Genomic DNA, 14748 nt, shown 5'->3' with positions numbered 1-14748 from the left:
CAAATCCACAAAAGGCTCGAGGAAGACATTTCTGCGTGCAACAACTTCCATATGAAAGATGTAATTCAGAAGAAGGGAAGAAGATCTATTTGTTTACATCTTAAATCTGCAGAGGAAGTATAGAAAAAAGGAAAAAAAAAAATCCCTGTCAGTTGAGGGAGTCCTTTTAAAACTGGTTATGAGTAATTAGACTTTGGTGTCATTGATGGGTTGTTAAGCGACAAGCCATGAAAAGAGTCAATCTGCCTTTACTCCTCTGTGTCTAATAAGAACAAGTAAGCCAAGGCAACCTAAGGCGATTTAAAGTGTCTAACATCCAACTCATGTTGTCTGTTCGCAGGAGTCACCACGACGAGGACAAGGGGGGGGCCAAACAACGAGGACCCTTCAAGATGGATTACAACCAACCACGCTCATTTATAATCGCTACTAGTTTGTTCTAATGTGGGAAGTACAGTCAGTGGGGCCTAAATCTCCCATCAAAACCCGAAATCTCAACGTAATTATCAGCATCTGGTTTAAAAAAAATGTATGATTTCCGAGCTCCTTAAGACAACTAACACAACTTTCTGATAACTTTGCAAACTCTTCTTGAGTTTGCTTTAGGTTGCTAATTGTGACAAACATAATGAGTTTTTCCGACCACTTTGGCAACCTTGAATTGCCTATGATAACTCATTAAACAATTAACTACGCACATTGCCATCGTGAGGAGGGTAAATGAAGGTCATTTCAATCTTTAGCCACTTTGCTTGGTTATATTTAAGATGGGAGGGAGGGCTCTCGATAGACAACCGAAGGTAGCGGTTAATATGCAAAGAGTGAAAGCAAGTTCCCAACTTAGAAGAGAGTTACGACATTGAGAACATATCCGATACATTTATCGGATGTATACTTGACTCTAGAATGTAAAGAGAAAAAGATCACCTGCTAATGGACAGCTCATGGATGTACAATTAAACTCAAGAAGTATCTTAAGTTAAACATCAGAGTATCAGAGTAATTCATGAGAAAAACAAATTGAATTTGTTAAATAAATAAAAAACTTTATGAAAGGAAAGCGGTTACACAGAAAAACAACTTTAAAAACCCTTCACAAATCCTCATTTCTTATATCTCAGATGGAGAAGCAAAGAAAGTCAGGGATCATTAAGTTGTCTTCTTCAACATTTCCATTTTCTTCCTGATGATTGGAACCAAAAACAAACAAAAAAAGAGTCGCAAGTGACAGGAGAAGTTTGCCTTGGCCTCATCGACGGTGTGTTTACATTTGACATACGTCCCATAATCTCATATGAAACACCGTCTCCTCACTCACAAGTTCTCATAAAAAGGTCATGTTCCAATTCATTAGATACTCTCCACTGAAAGTCCCAATGCTAATTAAGTCTAGAAGGTTGCAAGATAATAACCACTTATGAAACTGATATATTGAGGTAAATTATAATTAAGAAATAAAAGAGTAATGAGTACCAACAGCTTTTTCTTTTTTTTCCTCCATTGCATTCACCTTGGTGTACCTGGCAAATAAACTGTTCAGCCTCTCAAGGTCGGCTGATTCTTTGGAAATGCATTAATTATCTCTCTGGGCGGACACTAGGAGGCATTCTATCTAAAAGGTTTTTATTGAAAGAAAAGGCAATCCAGACGTGGTGCGCACTTGACCGTGACTGTGGCTGAGAACAACAGCCCATTAGACGATCAGAAATAAGAAAGAGATAGATGTATCCCTGTGACATGCAAGAGTCCACTACCGCTATAACCATCATGGAATAAATGAAAGGAAGCATTCAAAGAGACAAACGGAAATCCTCCAGCCTTAGTTTCAAATACTTCTGAATAGACCTAATTTAAAATGAGGCACTGCACATTTTGTAACTGTGAAAACACACTTATAAATCTCATGTTTTGATATGTCAAAAGGAACAATGACGCTTGGTAATGAGCTATATCTTCATGAAAACGGTAGCTTCCTATTTCAAATTAAGGTTAATCAAGTCAATAAAAGTGCCTTGACCAGAGCTGGAAGAGAACATAGAAAAGATTCAAATGGGAAGCTTTCATACCTTGAAACTTAATATCTACTTATTAACTGTTCTAGGACTCAATGATCACTTCAAGAAAAGACTCATGAGCAGGAGGTGCTTTATGCTATGAAGAAAAATAAATAAATCAAGGGGGAAAAAAACACCTCTACAAAAGAACTAAGCTTAAATATCAGCAAGAAACGCTAATGTTAGACAGATTCATTTAAATGTGAGAATTTGGAAAACATTTCAAAAAGACCGTCCTTTTCTATAAGTTATTAAGTCACTCGTGTTTATTTTTACCTCCTTAATTAACGTTTAGAGAATGAGCGGTCTGGAGAAAAAAAAAATATGAAAGAAAATTGCATTAAAGTTAGAAGCCAGATTGCTTAAACTCTCTATTAGCTGAGCTTCAACACAAGGACATATTGGTCACATTATTTTTAATCTCTATTACAGAGTTTAAAGGATGAGGTCACACATAGTAATAAGTGGAAGGATTTATCATAGGGAGTCCACTTAAGACATCAGAAAGGCAAAGTAATTGCTAAATGTGCTCAATATTGTCCTTGCCATATACCTCAGGTTGAGGAAGAATTCTTAGAGCGATACCGCCATCTGCTGGAAAAAGAGGTCAACAACGACAGCGGCTAGTGCGAGAGGGAGGGGGAGATAGTATGCTGATGACTCGGAAAATCAAAATAAAAGCATCACAGTCTATCTATAATATCAGACAAAAAGACAAGAGACACTTCCTGAGTTTTGTTTGTAAGGTCCACATGATCATGTCATGAAAACAAAGGTATTTTTCATTGTTTCAAATGATGACAAATAAGTACTGCAATCAGTTTTGTCTCACTCTGTTCCCGTTGATGCACTGGTGTTAAAATAATCAGGTACCTTTATTACTAAGCTACTTTTCAAGAAAAATTGACCTTTTGTTACTTTTAGCCAGCAAGCTGAAGTGCATTGCCTCAAATTCTTATCTAACCATAAAGTTTACAGACATACCATGTAAAGTTTTTGTAGGTTTTTTTTTTTCTCGTTTTTTTGTTTTGGGGGTGTTTTGTAGCTTTTCTTGTAAGTTTTTTTTTAAAGATAAGAACCACTTGGAGATAGATTTAGAAAAAAAAAAATGATGTGTTGATATTTGTGACCAAATTTCCTCACAGGTTTCAACACATTTTATAACATTTCTCAAAGTGATCAGGCTGATATTGAGAAGTCAAATTAAGTAAACGAAACCTATAAAGTGGATCGTCACATGATTATACACTATATAATTTTGTTGTATTTTCAACTTTGATGATATTGTATTTAGATTTGATAGTAAATGTATTATGTTGTTTAAACCTAATCTTTTTATGATTTATTTGAGGGGGTTTCGATTGCTTTATGTTTGTTTTTTAATTTTTGCCATGTGTCAAATGTAGAGGGTGGGGCTGGGTGATATGAAGTTGGTGAACGTCAATGTGCTTTTGATTACAGAATAACACTAAAACGTATTTAAAACATTGAAATAAACGTGTTAAACAAGCGGGTTTGTTTGACTTGTTTTGTCCTGAGGTGTAAGTTCACTTGGCCTTAAAATATTTCAGATGGGTTTACATTTTGAGGCATGGACCTAACAACGCAACATGGAGGAACTTTGAAAGAAAGGACAGATTTCGATACTAAAAATACATACTGACAACAGAGTAGACACAGCTATGAGCTTCTAACGCTTACAAGCACAACTCCATCTCTCTGATCCAATGGTCCTTATTGCTGAGGTCTCATCATAATGCCCATGTCAGAAAAATCTCACATTTACAATTACCAGTGTATATCATTTTGACTCACTTCCTCAATAGTTGATTGTGTTTGGTGAGACACAGCAGACATCTGGAGACCTTTGCCTTCCCCACTGGGACAGACGACACGTGGCCCCTTTGAAGACGGTGTCTCTGTTTACTTGATAGATTTCATTAAATTAAGCTTACGTTGGGCCTCTTCTGTGCCTGATCAAAGCAGCTGCTAAGAGCCATGTCACACTGCTTGCCCAAATAGCCATCAAACAGGATTGTCATTGTCCTTTTTAATTCTTTTCCCACTCTGACTTCCTTTATTCTGTTTTGGTCAGGCTGGCATCCCCCCTTTAGCTTCTGCAATGACAGTTTGCCACGACCCAGCACCTCTAAGACCCCCTCATGTCCCCTCTATTAATCGCAATGAAGCTGTCAGCCAAGCCAACAAAGCTCCATCTCATATATACACCTTTGGGATGCCCGTTTGATAAGTTGTCTTCCTGGATGAAATGGCTGGGTTACAGAGGTCGACTCGGGGGCCCTTGTCTGGAAAAAGGAGCAGGAATGAGGTCTCAAGCTGGCACACCGGTGGTAGGAAGACTTCAAACCACGGGGTGAATGGGAGGATGAGAGAGCAGGTTAAGGGGGTAGACACCCGTGGGAGGCCAGTAGGGGGTGGGTTTTTGTGGAGGGAGATTGGGTAGTGAGGGAGTGGAAAGGCCTTGATATCCACAAAAAAGCACAACAAAGCCAGAGCTTTTTACATTAAAAAGAAAGGAGATTGCCCCTTTTTTTTTTTTTTTTTTTCCAGGAGATGCCTTTTAGAGCGAGAGTGTCATGTCCTCCCCGGGCCTGCAGGAAGCGAGAGGCTGAGCCCGGCTATAGCATTTGGCACATCTGAGGCACATCTGAGGGGGTTGAAGTTCTTGCCTTCTGAGCACTTGCATCAGATTTATGGGAGGCCAGATATACGAGATGTAACTCTGTGAGGGTGGGTGATCCTGGTTTAAATGTACACTGATCTGACCACATCACACAGAGAGGTGCACAAATGAAAATAACTGCGGAGTCACGGCTAGAAGCAACCAAACTAATCTTTTATTCTTTCTCTACTAGGACTGTCCTGCTGCTGCTACCTTCTGCTTTGCTTTTCAGCAATGTGTGCAACTTAAGAATGCTGTATTTCATATGTGAGGAATTGAGTTATAGCTAAGCTTTGGTTTATGTGCCTTGTATTAAAAGTATACTTTTAGAGGGTGGATGCTTACTCCCCCCCCCACGTATCCCTTTAGAACAGGCATAAATAAATGCAAAGTAACATAAATTAGGAGCAATCTTAGCCACAGCAGGTGCTACCAGCTTGATGATTAGGCAAGCTAAGTGTGGGGAGAAGAAAAGTTAAAGATTAATCATCAGCCAATTAAATGCCCACAGCGAGGTAAGTAAACTGTCTTGGCACAGAGATCTGCTCTGTGATCTCAGTTAGCACATCTCTGTGGCGCGCACACAGATCACTGGCACGCCATATCTCCAACCAAACGGGTAGTTTATGAAGGGGTTTGGAAAGGTGATGGATTTGAAGGAAAGGTGCTTTATTCTCAGATTTTATGCAACACAGTAGTTTGTAAGCATTGCAAGTGATACATGTTGTTAAATGCTTAATATAATAATTAGATTTATATACACAAGGAGGTCAGCTCTGTAGTATAACATGTCCATTTTCTCTATAATATTCATAAGAATGTTTAAAATATCCACTTTCTCGTGGTGTAGTTTTTTTTTTCTTACAACTGATACTCTCAACTTTTCTTTCACTTGTAACAGTGGTACATTGTTATTTCCTGCAGTCAAGTTCTTCTAGCACGAGCTACCCAACAATCAAAGGGAATAAGTTACATTTGAGACACTCTTTAAATTGATTTCAAGGCTTTAAGAAAAGTCTGTTGGCTACATAACTTTGTTTGGACCAAGTCAATGGCAAGGTTAAACATTGCACCCAACCAACCCAATTTCAGCTTCCTGTGAATTACTCTAAAAGTTCTTCAACGTATGAGTCAGTGTGTATTTTCCAAGCTGTTCTGTTTTGTTTTTTTTGTTTTTTTTTGGGGGGGGGGGGGGGGTTATTTCACACAGTTGATTTGTGCAAGGACTCCTCTCCTCTCTACACTCCAGCTCAAGGTTAGCAGGTTGCATATACACTACGGGTTTATTATTGTGTTGTGAGCACCAGCACAACAACAACAAGAACAACAAAAACTTTAAAGAGAAAGCAATAACAGACAACAGACTGAGCATAGATGAAATTAAGTATAAAACTCATTTTTTGCATGGTAATGATTTGAATTCATACAAAGAAATCAAAGATACTTCAAATAAAAGGTTGAACTTATAATGTGAGAAAAAAAACAAGCAAGTTATGGATCCGATATAAGCTCATTTATAATGTATCATATTGTAAAATATCATGAGCTTTATTGGTCGCTAACAATGATAACTTAAAGCAAAAGACCCAGAGGACTAGGCAGTTCATTAAGCTTTGATAGAGACTAGAGATCAAGTCAGGACATACAGTGATTTATGAATTACTAAACAAGGCCAGATTCTGCAACAACAACACAAACACACAACCTGTTCTCAATAGGCATCACTAGCTAGTTCAAATCCAAACTCGGAATTAACCCCGATGGAGGCACCCCTGTGCTTCAGTGTAATGCTGTTGGTGAGAGATATTCTGCGTTGGTAAGAGAGAGAGAGAGGGAGTTTTTGAATGTGCATGTGAATGTGCATGTGAACCACATGACAACTTATAGCTACTGTGTGTCATAAGCATAGACAGGTTTTTGCTATACAGAGGGACATTTTTAAAATTCAAACTTTAAAAGAAGATTTGCAAAAAAGTTGGATTAATACAAATTCATCTTTAGAAGGGGCGGGAGAAAAATATTGATACGGCAATATTTCGTTATCCTGCCTCGTGTGATACAATTATCGACGTGATACCGAACAGCAGTGAAAAAATATAAGAATCCCAAACTTTCCCTTTTTAGGCACATTTTATAATCTTTAATTAATCAAGTATGGTGATTTATCATTCTATAATTGTCTATCAATTATCATATAATCTCTGTATTGTGACATGGGCTGTGTATCGTGTATCTTATCGTATATCTATACTACAGTATCTAATCTTGAGTCATTCTGCAATTCCCACCCCTCAATGTAAATATGTGCCGATCCTTCCTAAGAGATTAAAAAAGGTTTTTTTTTTTTGTACTTACAAAGTCTTTCTCCAGCTTCTCCATCTCCTGCTTGTAGCTCTTCAGCCTGCTGTTGTACATGGCTCGGCTCTGGATGGGGATCTCCCGCACCTCCAGGTCCATCTGCTCCAGCTGAAGCACACAGTAAATACAGTTAATGGAACAAACTTACAGAATATTTTTGTCCTTGCTGAAACTTTAATAAAAAAACCAATATCACGTCTAGATAATAAATTGGATAGCTGACAGGTTTAGAGTTCATTCTTTAAATCTTTCTGTTCGACTGCCAACCTGGTGAGATATGTACTTTTAATTATAAACACTTGTATTTATTGGCTCTCCCTTTCTCCTAATGATCACACTTCTCTCACCATCTACACAATTCTGTAACTGTTACATTGCTTCGTCTTCAAAAGAAGTCATTGTCTATGACAAAAAAAAACCTGCCCAAGATAGAATTTGTGACAACTCTGTAAATATTCAAACTGAAATGAGTAACTTCAGCGGCATTAACTTGAATACTTTCTAGAGTTGATCGTAAAAAAAAAAGAAAACGCCTCCCGTTCGTGTCACTCAGCTGGGATGAAAGCTGCGACATAGGATGGCTGTTCTGTAAATAAATACGCAATCAAATATGAGGGCCCGTTCATTGCGGCGACATGCAGAGGCCCAACGGCGTCGCAGTGAATGAAGCAAAAGTACATTTGATGTATGGCTAGACAGGTTTCTCTGTGTGGTAGATTTGGTGGAAACTAATCACTGTGACATAACAAGACAACTGCGACAACAATTTGTCTCTGTCAGGTGACTTTGCTCATTTTTAAACAGCAACATGAAGACTCCCACCTCCAGATAATGGCTTGAAATGTGTCATAGGGGTGTCACTTAAAAGCAGATTACTGGAAAGTAATCATGCGAGGAGAGAAGCCGCCTTTCCGCCATGTGAAGCGTGTGTTTTGTGTGTGCGTCTGTATGTCATGTCACCACCAGGATAATACAGGTGCCGTTGTCTGGTGCCAGGGAAAATTGTCTCCTCCCTCTTCCACAAATTCATTATTTAGGAAATGGGAAGAGGAGAAAATTAATGATCAAAGACGTACCAACTCTCTGACTTCTTCAAGCTGTTTGTCGACATTTAGAACCAGCTGTGTCTTCTCCTCTGAAAGGGAAAAAAAAACAGAAACATATTGATCAGCCGACAGAGGAACAGCGCTTCATGACAACAACCTAACTCCCCCGCAACGGGGGAAGAGAGGGGGAGAAGGAAAGAAAGAGACTGGGAGAAAACAACACACGAGGACACATTTGAAGATATATTTACACATTCTCTCTACACGATGAGCCAACATTTGATGTCTCTTAGTTATTGGCGTCTATGAGGCCTTTGTAGGTTTCCGTTGAGGAGCAGTGAGACACCTCGTGCCAACTCAAAGGGAAGGGAGGTGTCAGCTTTGCTCACTTGCCAGAAGTATGAGTCCCGCTCAGAATAACTTACGCACCGTTCTGCACCTCACCCCATGGCTGCTCTAACCCATTACCCATTGAAACTCATTACGACTTGCTAGAGTTCCTGAGAGGTGAGTGAACTAGAATACATCCATTTGTATTAAAGGCAGCAACAGCTAAATGTATCTACGTGTAAGTGCTGGTATTTGTTCTGGAATCAGCTCTTTGGCATTAAAAGTTACCTACAAGGACTGTAGAGGTTTGATCCTAAAAGACGGTGATTAAGCATTGATATGTTTTGTTTTATTTTTAAAAAGGTCATTTTAAACATGATTAATGTAATTGAGCACCACAATTTCAGGAGCATAATCATCATTAAATAACCTACATTAGCAAATCAATCACATTTTTAACGAAAAGGTTTGAACTTTTTTTTTCTGAATCACTTTCTTGTGAATTGAAATGGTTGGACTGCTTTTTATAATTGCTAGACACAAAATGAGTCTATGAAATCAGTTAAAGCTCACATGGCAGATGACGTTCATTCTACAGAATTCGGGAAAATTTACAAAAATCTGAAACTTCAGAATAAAATTAACAGCATACGTGGCATTTTAAGAGTTAAACTAGTTTAGGTGGTAATATATAAAATACACCAGTCAAGCAATATTTGTAGGCGTCAAGTTCACGTCAAATGTCCAAGTACAGTGTGCCATGAAAGACTGACTCCATGGTCCATATTCATGTTTTAAAGAAGCCTAAAGAAGCTGTACACTCAACACCTTAGTAAGTTAATTAAGCAATAAGTGTCGAAAAAAAAAAAGAAGAAGAAACATTTACTATCTCATCCGTTCTAGAAAATTATTCAATATGTGTTAGAAGAAATGTCAAACTGCAATTTTGGGACGTCACTGCTAATCAAACCTCACAAAAAAAAGAGCAAAGTGAATCCCTTATAAAACTTTTTACTTCTTCCAGCTTATGAGTACTTACTCCTTTTCACACACACACATACACATGCAGGCAGATACACACAAATACATTTGAAGTAGTGTATGTGTAAGTAGAAACAAAATAAAACTGTAAGGATTTTGTTCAGAATGTGACAGGTTGTAAGAATGTGTTATTCAGCCATTATTTTCTCTTAATATTTACATGTTTGCTCAACCTTCTTTGACTTGTCAAATTATCTTTGGTAAAACATGATGTACCGGTGAGTGTCTACATTTCTTCTGCAAAGGCCCCTAACATTGTCAAAACAGTCACTACGTGAGGCTTACTTGCTATTTTCAGCCCAGATCTTCACATCACACCCGATATTTAAATGCAATACAGAAATTGGCCTTGAGTAGGAATATTAGAGATGCAGTTCTTGTTCAAGTCCTTCTTTGCAAGAGTTTTGTAGTCTGTCAAGCCAACACCAGAGGATAATATACACCAGGATGTGACAACTGTCTGCTCAAACAAAAAGACATCAGATGATCCTGAAAAAGATACAACCAAATAAAAAGCACTTAATGTCCTCAAATAGACAGCAAGTGTCAGTAAATCAGTTTATGTGGATATCAGTGGATATCGTCCCATGAGTGTTACACTTCTTGAACAGGAAAGACGCAACCCCAGATAAAGCAAGATGAATCTCAAATATCTTTCTCAAAAACAAAGATGGTCAGAAACTCTTAAATGTGATCAATTCTGATATCTGTCTTTCCGCCTGTCCAGCCTGCGGCACCTTTTCCCGCAAGTCATCCCCCACTTTCTCTCAACCCTATTTGCTTCTCTATCCACTCTAAAAAGCCCAAAAACAAATCCTAAATGAAGTATTATTGAAAGAAAATAATTCTGAGTCAATAAAAATCAAGAACCACCTTTACATTTTCAAAGAGGCATCACTAAAACTTCAAGCTCTGAAGCAAATCACAAGGTTATCAGTTGTGGGGTTGCAGTACAACATAAATAAGCTACGCCGAGATCTTTATTTCTCAGGCACCATGGGCCTACATTACCTTTTGCCAGTCCTCAAATTCATTTTTAAAACCTGTGTCCAACCCCAACCTACACAGTCAACAGCCAGAGGCGATTCACTGAAAGGCGCGATGGTGCTTTCTTGCTCATACTCAGGTTGGAGCTGGGGGGCTGTGAAATATGTATGGATATTTACCAAGACTACAACTGGCTGACACACGGATGAGGAGTTCTGAACACAAAGGAGAGCAAAATACAGAAGAAGAAGAAGAAGGAGCTTGGCAAATATTTTCTCCATATTCGAGTTGAAAATGATTGACGGGTGAGCTCTTTCTCTAACAACTCAAAGGTGGAGGGAAATGACATTCATGTTTCATGGGGAAAAGCCTAACATTTCATCATATTCTTGCTCTAATATTTCCTGAACCTTCCATTCACTTGATTGTTCCATGAATGAAGGTAGTAAAGGACAGCTTTTCCACAGGCCATGTTCCATTATCAGGAATTGTGCACATGTAAAATAGAGAGATTCAACAACAGCTATGACAATGGCTCTTTGTCTGGAGTTATATTAATGTGTTAAATAGAGGGCAGAATCCAGCCACTTCAGGAAGAAGAGCCAGAGGGACTTAAGAAAAAAGAGAAGAAAAACCCTTAATGAGAAGGAAGGGAATTGAAATTCAACTGTAAACTATTCTGTTGGTGGCAGACGACAATGAACAGCTACTTATGGTTGTAATGTGTTTCCTGGCTTTGTACATATTCATATGGGCTTACTGTGACACAGTCAACAGATGGCGAGAGGCAGCAATGTGGAATTACGCTGTGGAATGGGCTGCCATGAAGCTTCAAAGATGCCAATTCCAAACCAGGGAAAAAAAAATTCAGTCAAGCGAGGTTTTGTGCCCTTTGAAAAACCAATGAGCGGGTCTGAGTCCAGAGGACGAGATAAATGCTCCAAGCACGGGGTGGGATTCAGTTTTTAGCAGTCCAAACTGATAACAAACTACAAGCAGTAGTCAACTAGTTATGGAAAAAGTTATAGAATTTACTTTAGTTTATTTCACAACACCAGTCAGAGTTAAAAAAAACTGGCTGTAAATTTTGTGGTGATGATAAAACCAGAACATTTGATTGCCATATGTGGTTCCCCGGGACAAGAGAGTCACCCGAGAGAGGCTAATTACACATGGCAACCTTTATGGCGTTATAAGTAAGCAGTCTCGTGATGCTGGAAGAAAACAAAGACTTCTCTTCATATTTTACCGTTAAGAGAATAGACACAGAAGTGCCAACAAATTTAACAAAATGTGTGTCCCTTCTCGGACTACACTGAATGCTTTAAATCATCTTTATTGCAGCGTAAAGGCTAACAGCCTTTGTTATTGTACGGTTTCATAAGTCCCCCCTTTACTTTCTGTATATGACATTGTTTAGCTTGTTTGCCCTTTTGTTTGAAAATACATACGTTGATTTCATCTGTCAATCTAAACTCCGAGAATTAATAATCCAATAAACCAATCATTTTAAAAACGGCGCCAAACTTGAAGTATGCTGTAAGTCTGTTTGTTTTTTTTGAATAAAAATCTGCCAACTATTTCAAATCCACTTCAAAGTGTGATCTGTATGAACTACAATGCAACTCAAATCTGTTTAGGTAGTATGACCATGGGGCAGTGGATGGCCTCATGGTCACATGCCTGATGTACAGAGGCTGTAGTCATCCTCACAGCAGCTCGGTTTGAATCACATCTCAGCCCTTTTCTGCATGTCTTCCCCGACTCTCTTCGCCAAACCTTTTCTGTCTCTCTTTAAGATGTCCTATCCAATGAAGGCAAAAAGGCCCACAAAATAGTAAAGCAAAAAACAGTGTTTGAATTGGGTAAATAAGGGCTGGTTCTCACCTTCATGAGAACAAATAGGCTGGTATGCACAAGTGCCAAACCTGAAAAGATTGACTGTATGTCTTCCTAAAACAGCTGTATGGTTCAATGACTCTTTTGTTTGAGAATAAAATTGTAGTGTCCGAGTCATCAACGTAAAAAACAGTGTGTGCAGAATTTAGTAAAGGAAACAAGTTGGTTAAAGACCAATGCATCAGCTCCACATGGAAAGACAATGCTTGATATGGCAGAGTTAAAATGCACAGTTTGTATTTTGTTATTATGATTCTACAATCATCTGCCCAGAGCATGTCATCAACACTTCTCTCTCCCCGTTTTGATATTTTGATCTACAGTGTATCGAGTAAAGAAGAAGTCAATATACAATATTAATCGATTGTCATCATTATTGCAATATTATATGAGCATTTGCAGTAAACACATTGCAAAAGTCACATTTTTGTTTTAGATTTTCTTTTAATTGGTAAAAAAAAGTAATTTTGATGTAAACAAGCAACGCTTTCTCATTCAGCCTGTGTACAATTTACCCATTGGATTGAGGCCTGGGTATAAGAGTCATTATTTTACACCATTCTGAAGCAGTCAGATAAATTCCAGATCAAATGGTGCCATGAAGTTGTGACATTTAACTGCTTTTTGGAATTACTTTGGAGTTGGGATGAACGTCTCGCAAACACAGACCTGTGTAAACGTGACGAACAGGTAGTCACAGAAAGTGTGAGTTATGGATAATGCACACTCCTTTCACCTAATTTAAGGTGGCTAAGCACTTAAATAAACAACGAGCATCCACCCAATCAAGCAAATGCTAAGCAACCTGACACCAGTCATTTGACTACATAACCTAAATGGACAATGGAGGCATGCAGAAGAATAAAAGAAAAAGTATTCTATTCAAGCTAATCAAACAGATCGGTGTATTAGTGTTCATCAAAATAACCTGACTTGACTACATGGGTTCTTTCTTTTGAACAGTATTTCTGAAAACAACAGCTAAAATTGTGAAAATGAATCACCCATCCCTTCATATATTTTCTATAAGCATTTATTTACTTCAAATCTTTGATCTTTGTTCTAGCTTCACTTAAGCACATTATGTCGACTTCAGAAAAAAACACACAGACAGATTCACACAACTGGAAAAAAAAACTCAGTGGGACCAGTACACACCTGAAGACACAACACAAGCCTGACATCCAAATGTCTGATCTGTTTTTATTACCACCCTTTGTTTGATGTACGTGTTTATCAATATATATTAATAGGAAGGTAATGGATTTTTTTGTAGTTGCTCAAAACACAAAAAGCTAAAAAAAAATATATATTTTATTAATAAAAATAAGAATATGCGTTCAGTAAAGAACTGAATAATCACTGTGATCATAATCATTGTTTTTTATATTTGAAGTGTTATTAGTAACTAGAAGAAGTGCAGCTTAAGGCTTGTGTTTTGTCTCTCACGCCACAAACAAATCATCTTATATATATATATATATATACACACTGGAAATAGATGTTATTTGGCTTTAAGTTCAGTATTACACTTCTAAAACTATCAAATCGTTGTTAATTATAACCAACAGTGCTGAAGACACAACACAATCCTGACATCCAAATGTCTGATCTGTTGTTATTACCACCCTTTGTTTGATGTACGTGTTTATCAATATATATTAACAGGAAGGTAATGGATTTTAAGGATGGAATAGATGTTATTTGGCTTTCAGTTCAGTATTACACTTTTAAAACTATCAAATCATTGTTAATTATAACCAAGTTAACTAGACCTGCCCACAATACGTGATGTGTCCTTTTACATCAGAGTGCACTACAGAAGTTTCTTAACATTGTTTTCTGACGTTAAATTACCAGGAGAAATGAAGCAAATTAAAGAAATAACACAACAAGGGCTGCTGGCCGCGCTTAGCCTTCTTTAGCAGAGAAAAGCCAGCTAGCTGACACCTAGCTCCGGCTAAACGACTCCAACAACTACATTAAACAGCCTTACCTCCGCTTAGTTTGGGGATTTTGCCAACTTTGTTTGTAATTTCTGCTGTTAATGTTGAAAAGTCCTGTTCGTATGCTTCAAAGTCCGAGGACATTTTGACGTTTAAGTTTGAAAAAAAAACAGGTGTCTCTGTGTTTGACAGTTAGCTGAGAATAATAACAACACTGAATGGAGTCTCTTCCTGGAGTTTCAGTTTAATATGTTCGGGAAGGAAATGGAACCTTTATTTTATTTTATTTTTTTGGTGTGACTTAAAATGGTTTAAGATTGGCAGTATAAAATACAAGCAACTTACATTTTTGTAACTAAAAAGCATTAATTAGAATTGTAGTTCTGTGATAGTTAATACAAAAA

At 37.9% G+C, this 14748-nt stretch overlaps 1 protein-coding gene across 4 annotated transcripts in view; it reads right to left on the bottom strand.

The window, feature by feature from the left end:
- Nucleotides 1-14585, bottom strand: part of vti1a (vesicle transport through interaction with t-SNAREs 1A) — a 121942-nt gene extending 107357 nt beyond the window's left edge. For 2 of the 4 annotated variants that reach the window (XM_065949304.1, XM_065949305.1), the window contains exons 1-3: nt 14395-14585; nt 8172-8230; nt 7093-7203 (exon numbers count right to left, since the gene is read on the bottom strand). In XM_065949304.1, the coding sequence (XP_065805376.1) occupies nt 7093-7203; nt 8172-8230; nt 14395-14488 (264 nt within the window). In that variant the 5' untranslated portion in view covers nt 14489-14585. The remainder of the gene's footprint in view (nt 1-7092; nt 7204-8171; nt 8231-14394) is intronic. The other 2 variants (XM_065949302.1, XM_065949303.1) reach the window with 1 other exon arrangement.
- Nucleotides 14586-14748: the final 163 nt, after the last annotated feature.

The sequence above is a fragment of the Labrus bergylta genome, chromosome 21, assembly GCF_963930695.1.
Source record: "Labrus bergylta chromosome 21, fLabBer1.1, whole genome shotgun sequence".
Lineage (NCBI taxonomy): Eukaryota > Metazoa > Chordata > Actinopteri > Labriformes > Labridae > Labrus > Labrus bergylta.
The sequence above is the reverse complement of the archived record's forward strand: the minus strand, read 5'-3'. Positions and strand labels throughout refer to the sequence as shown.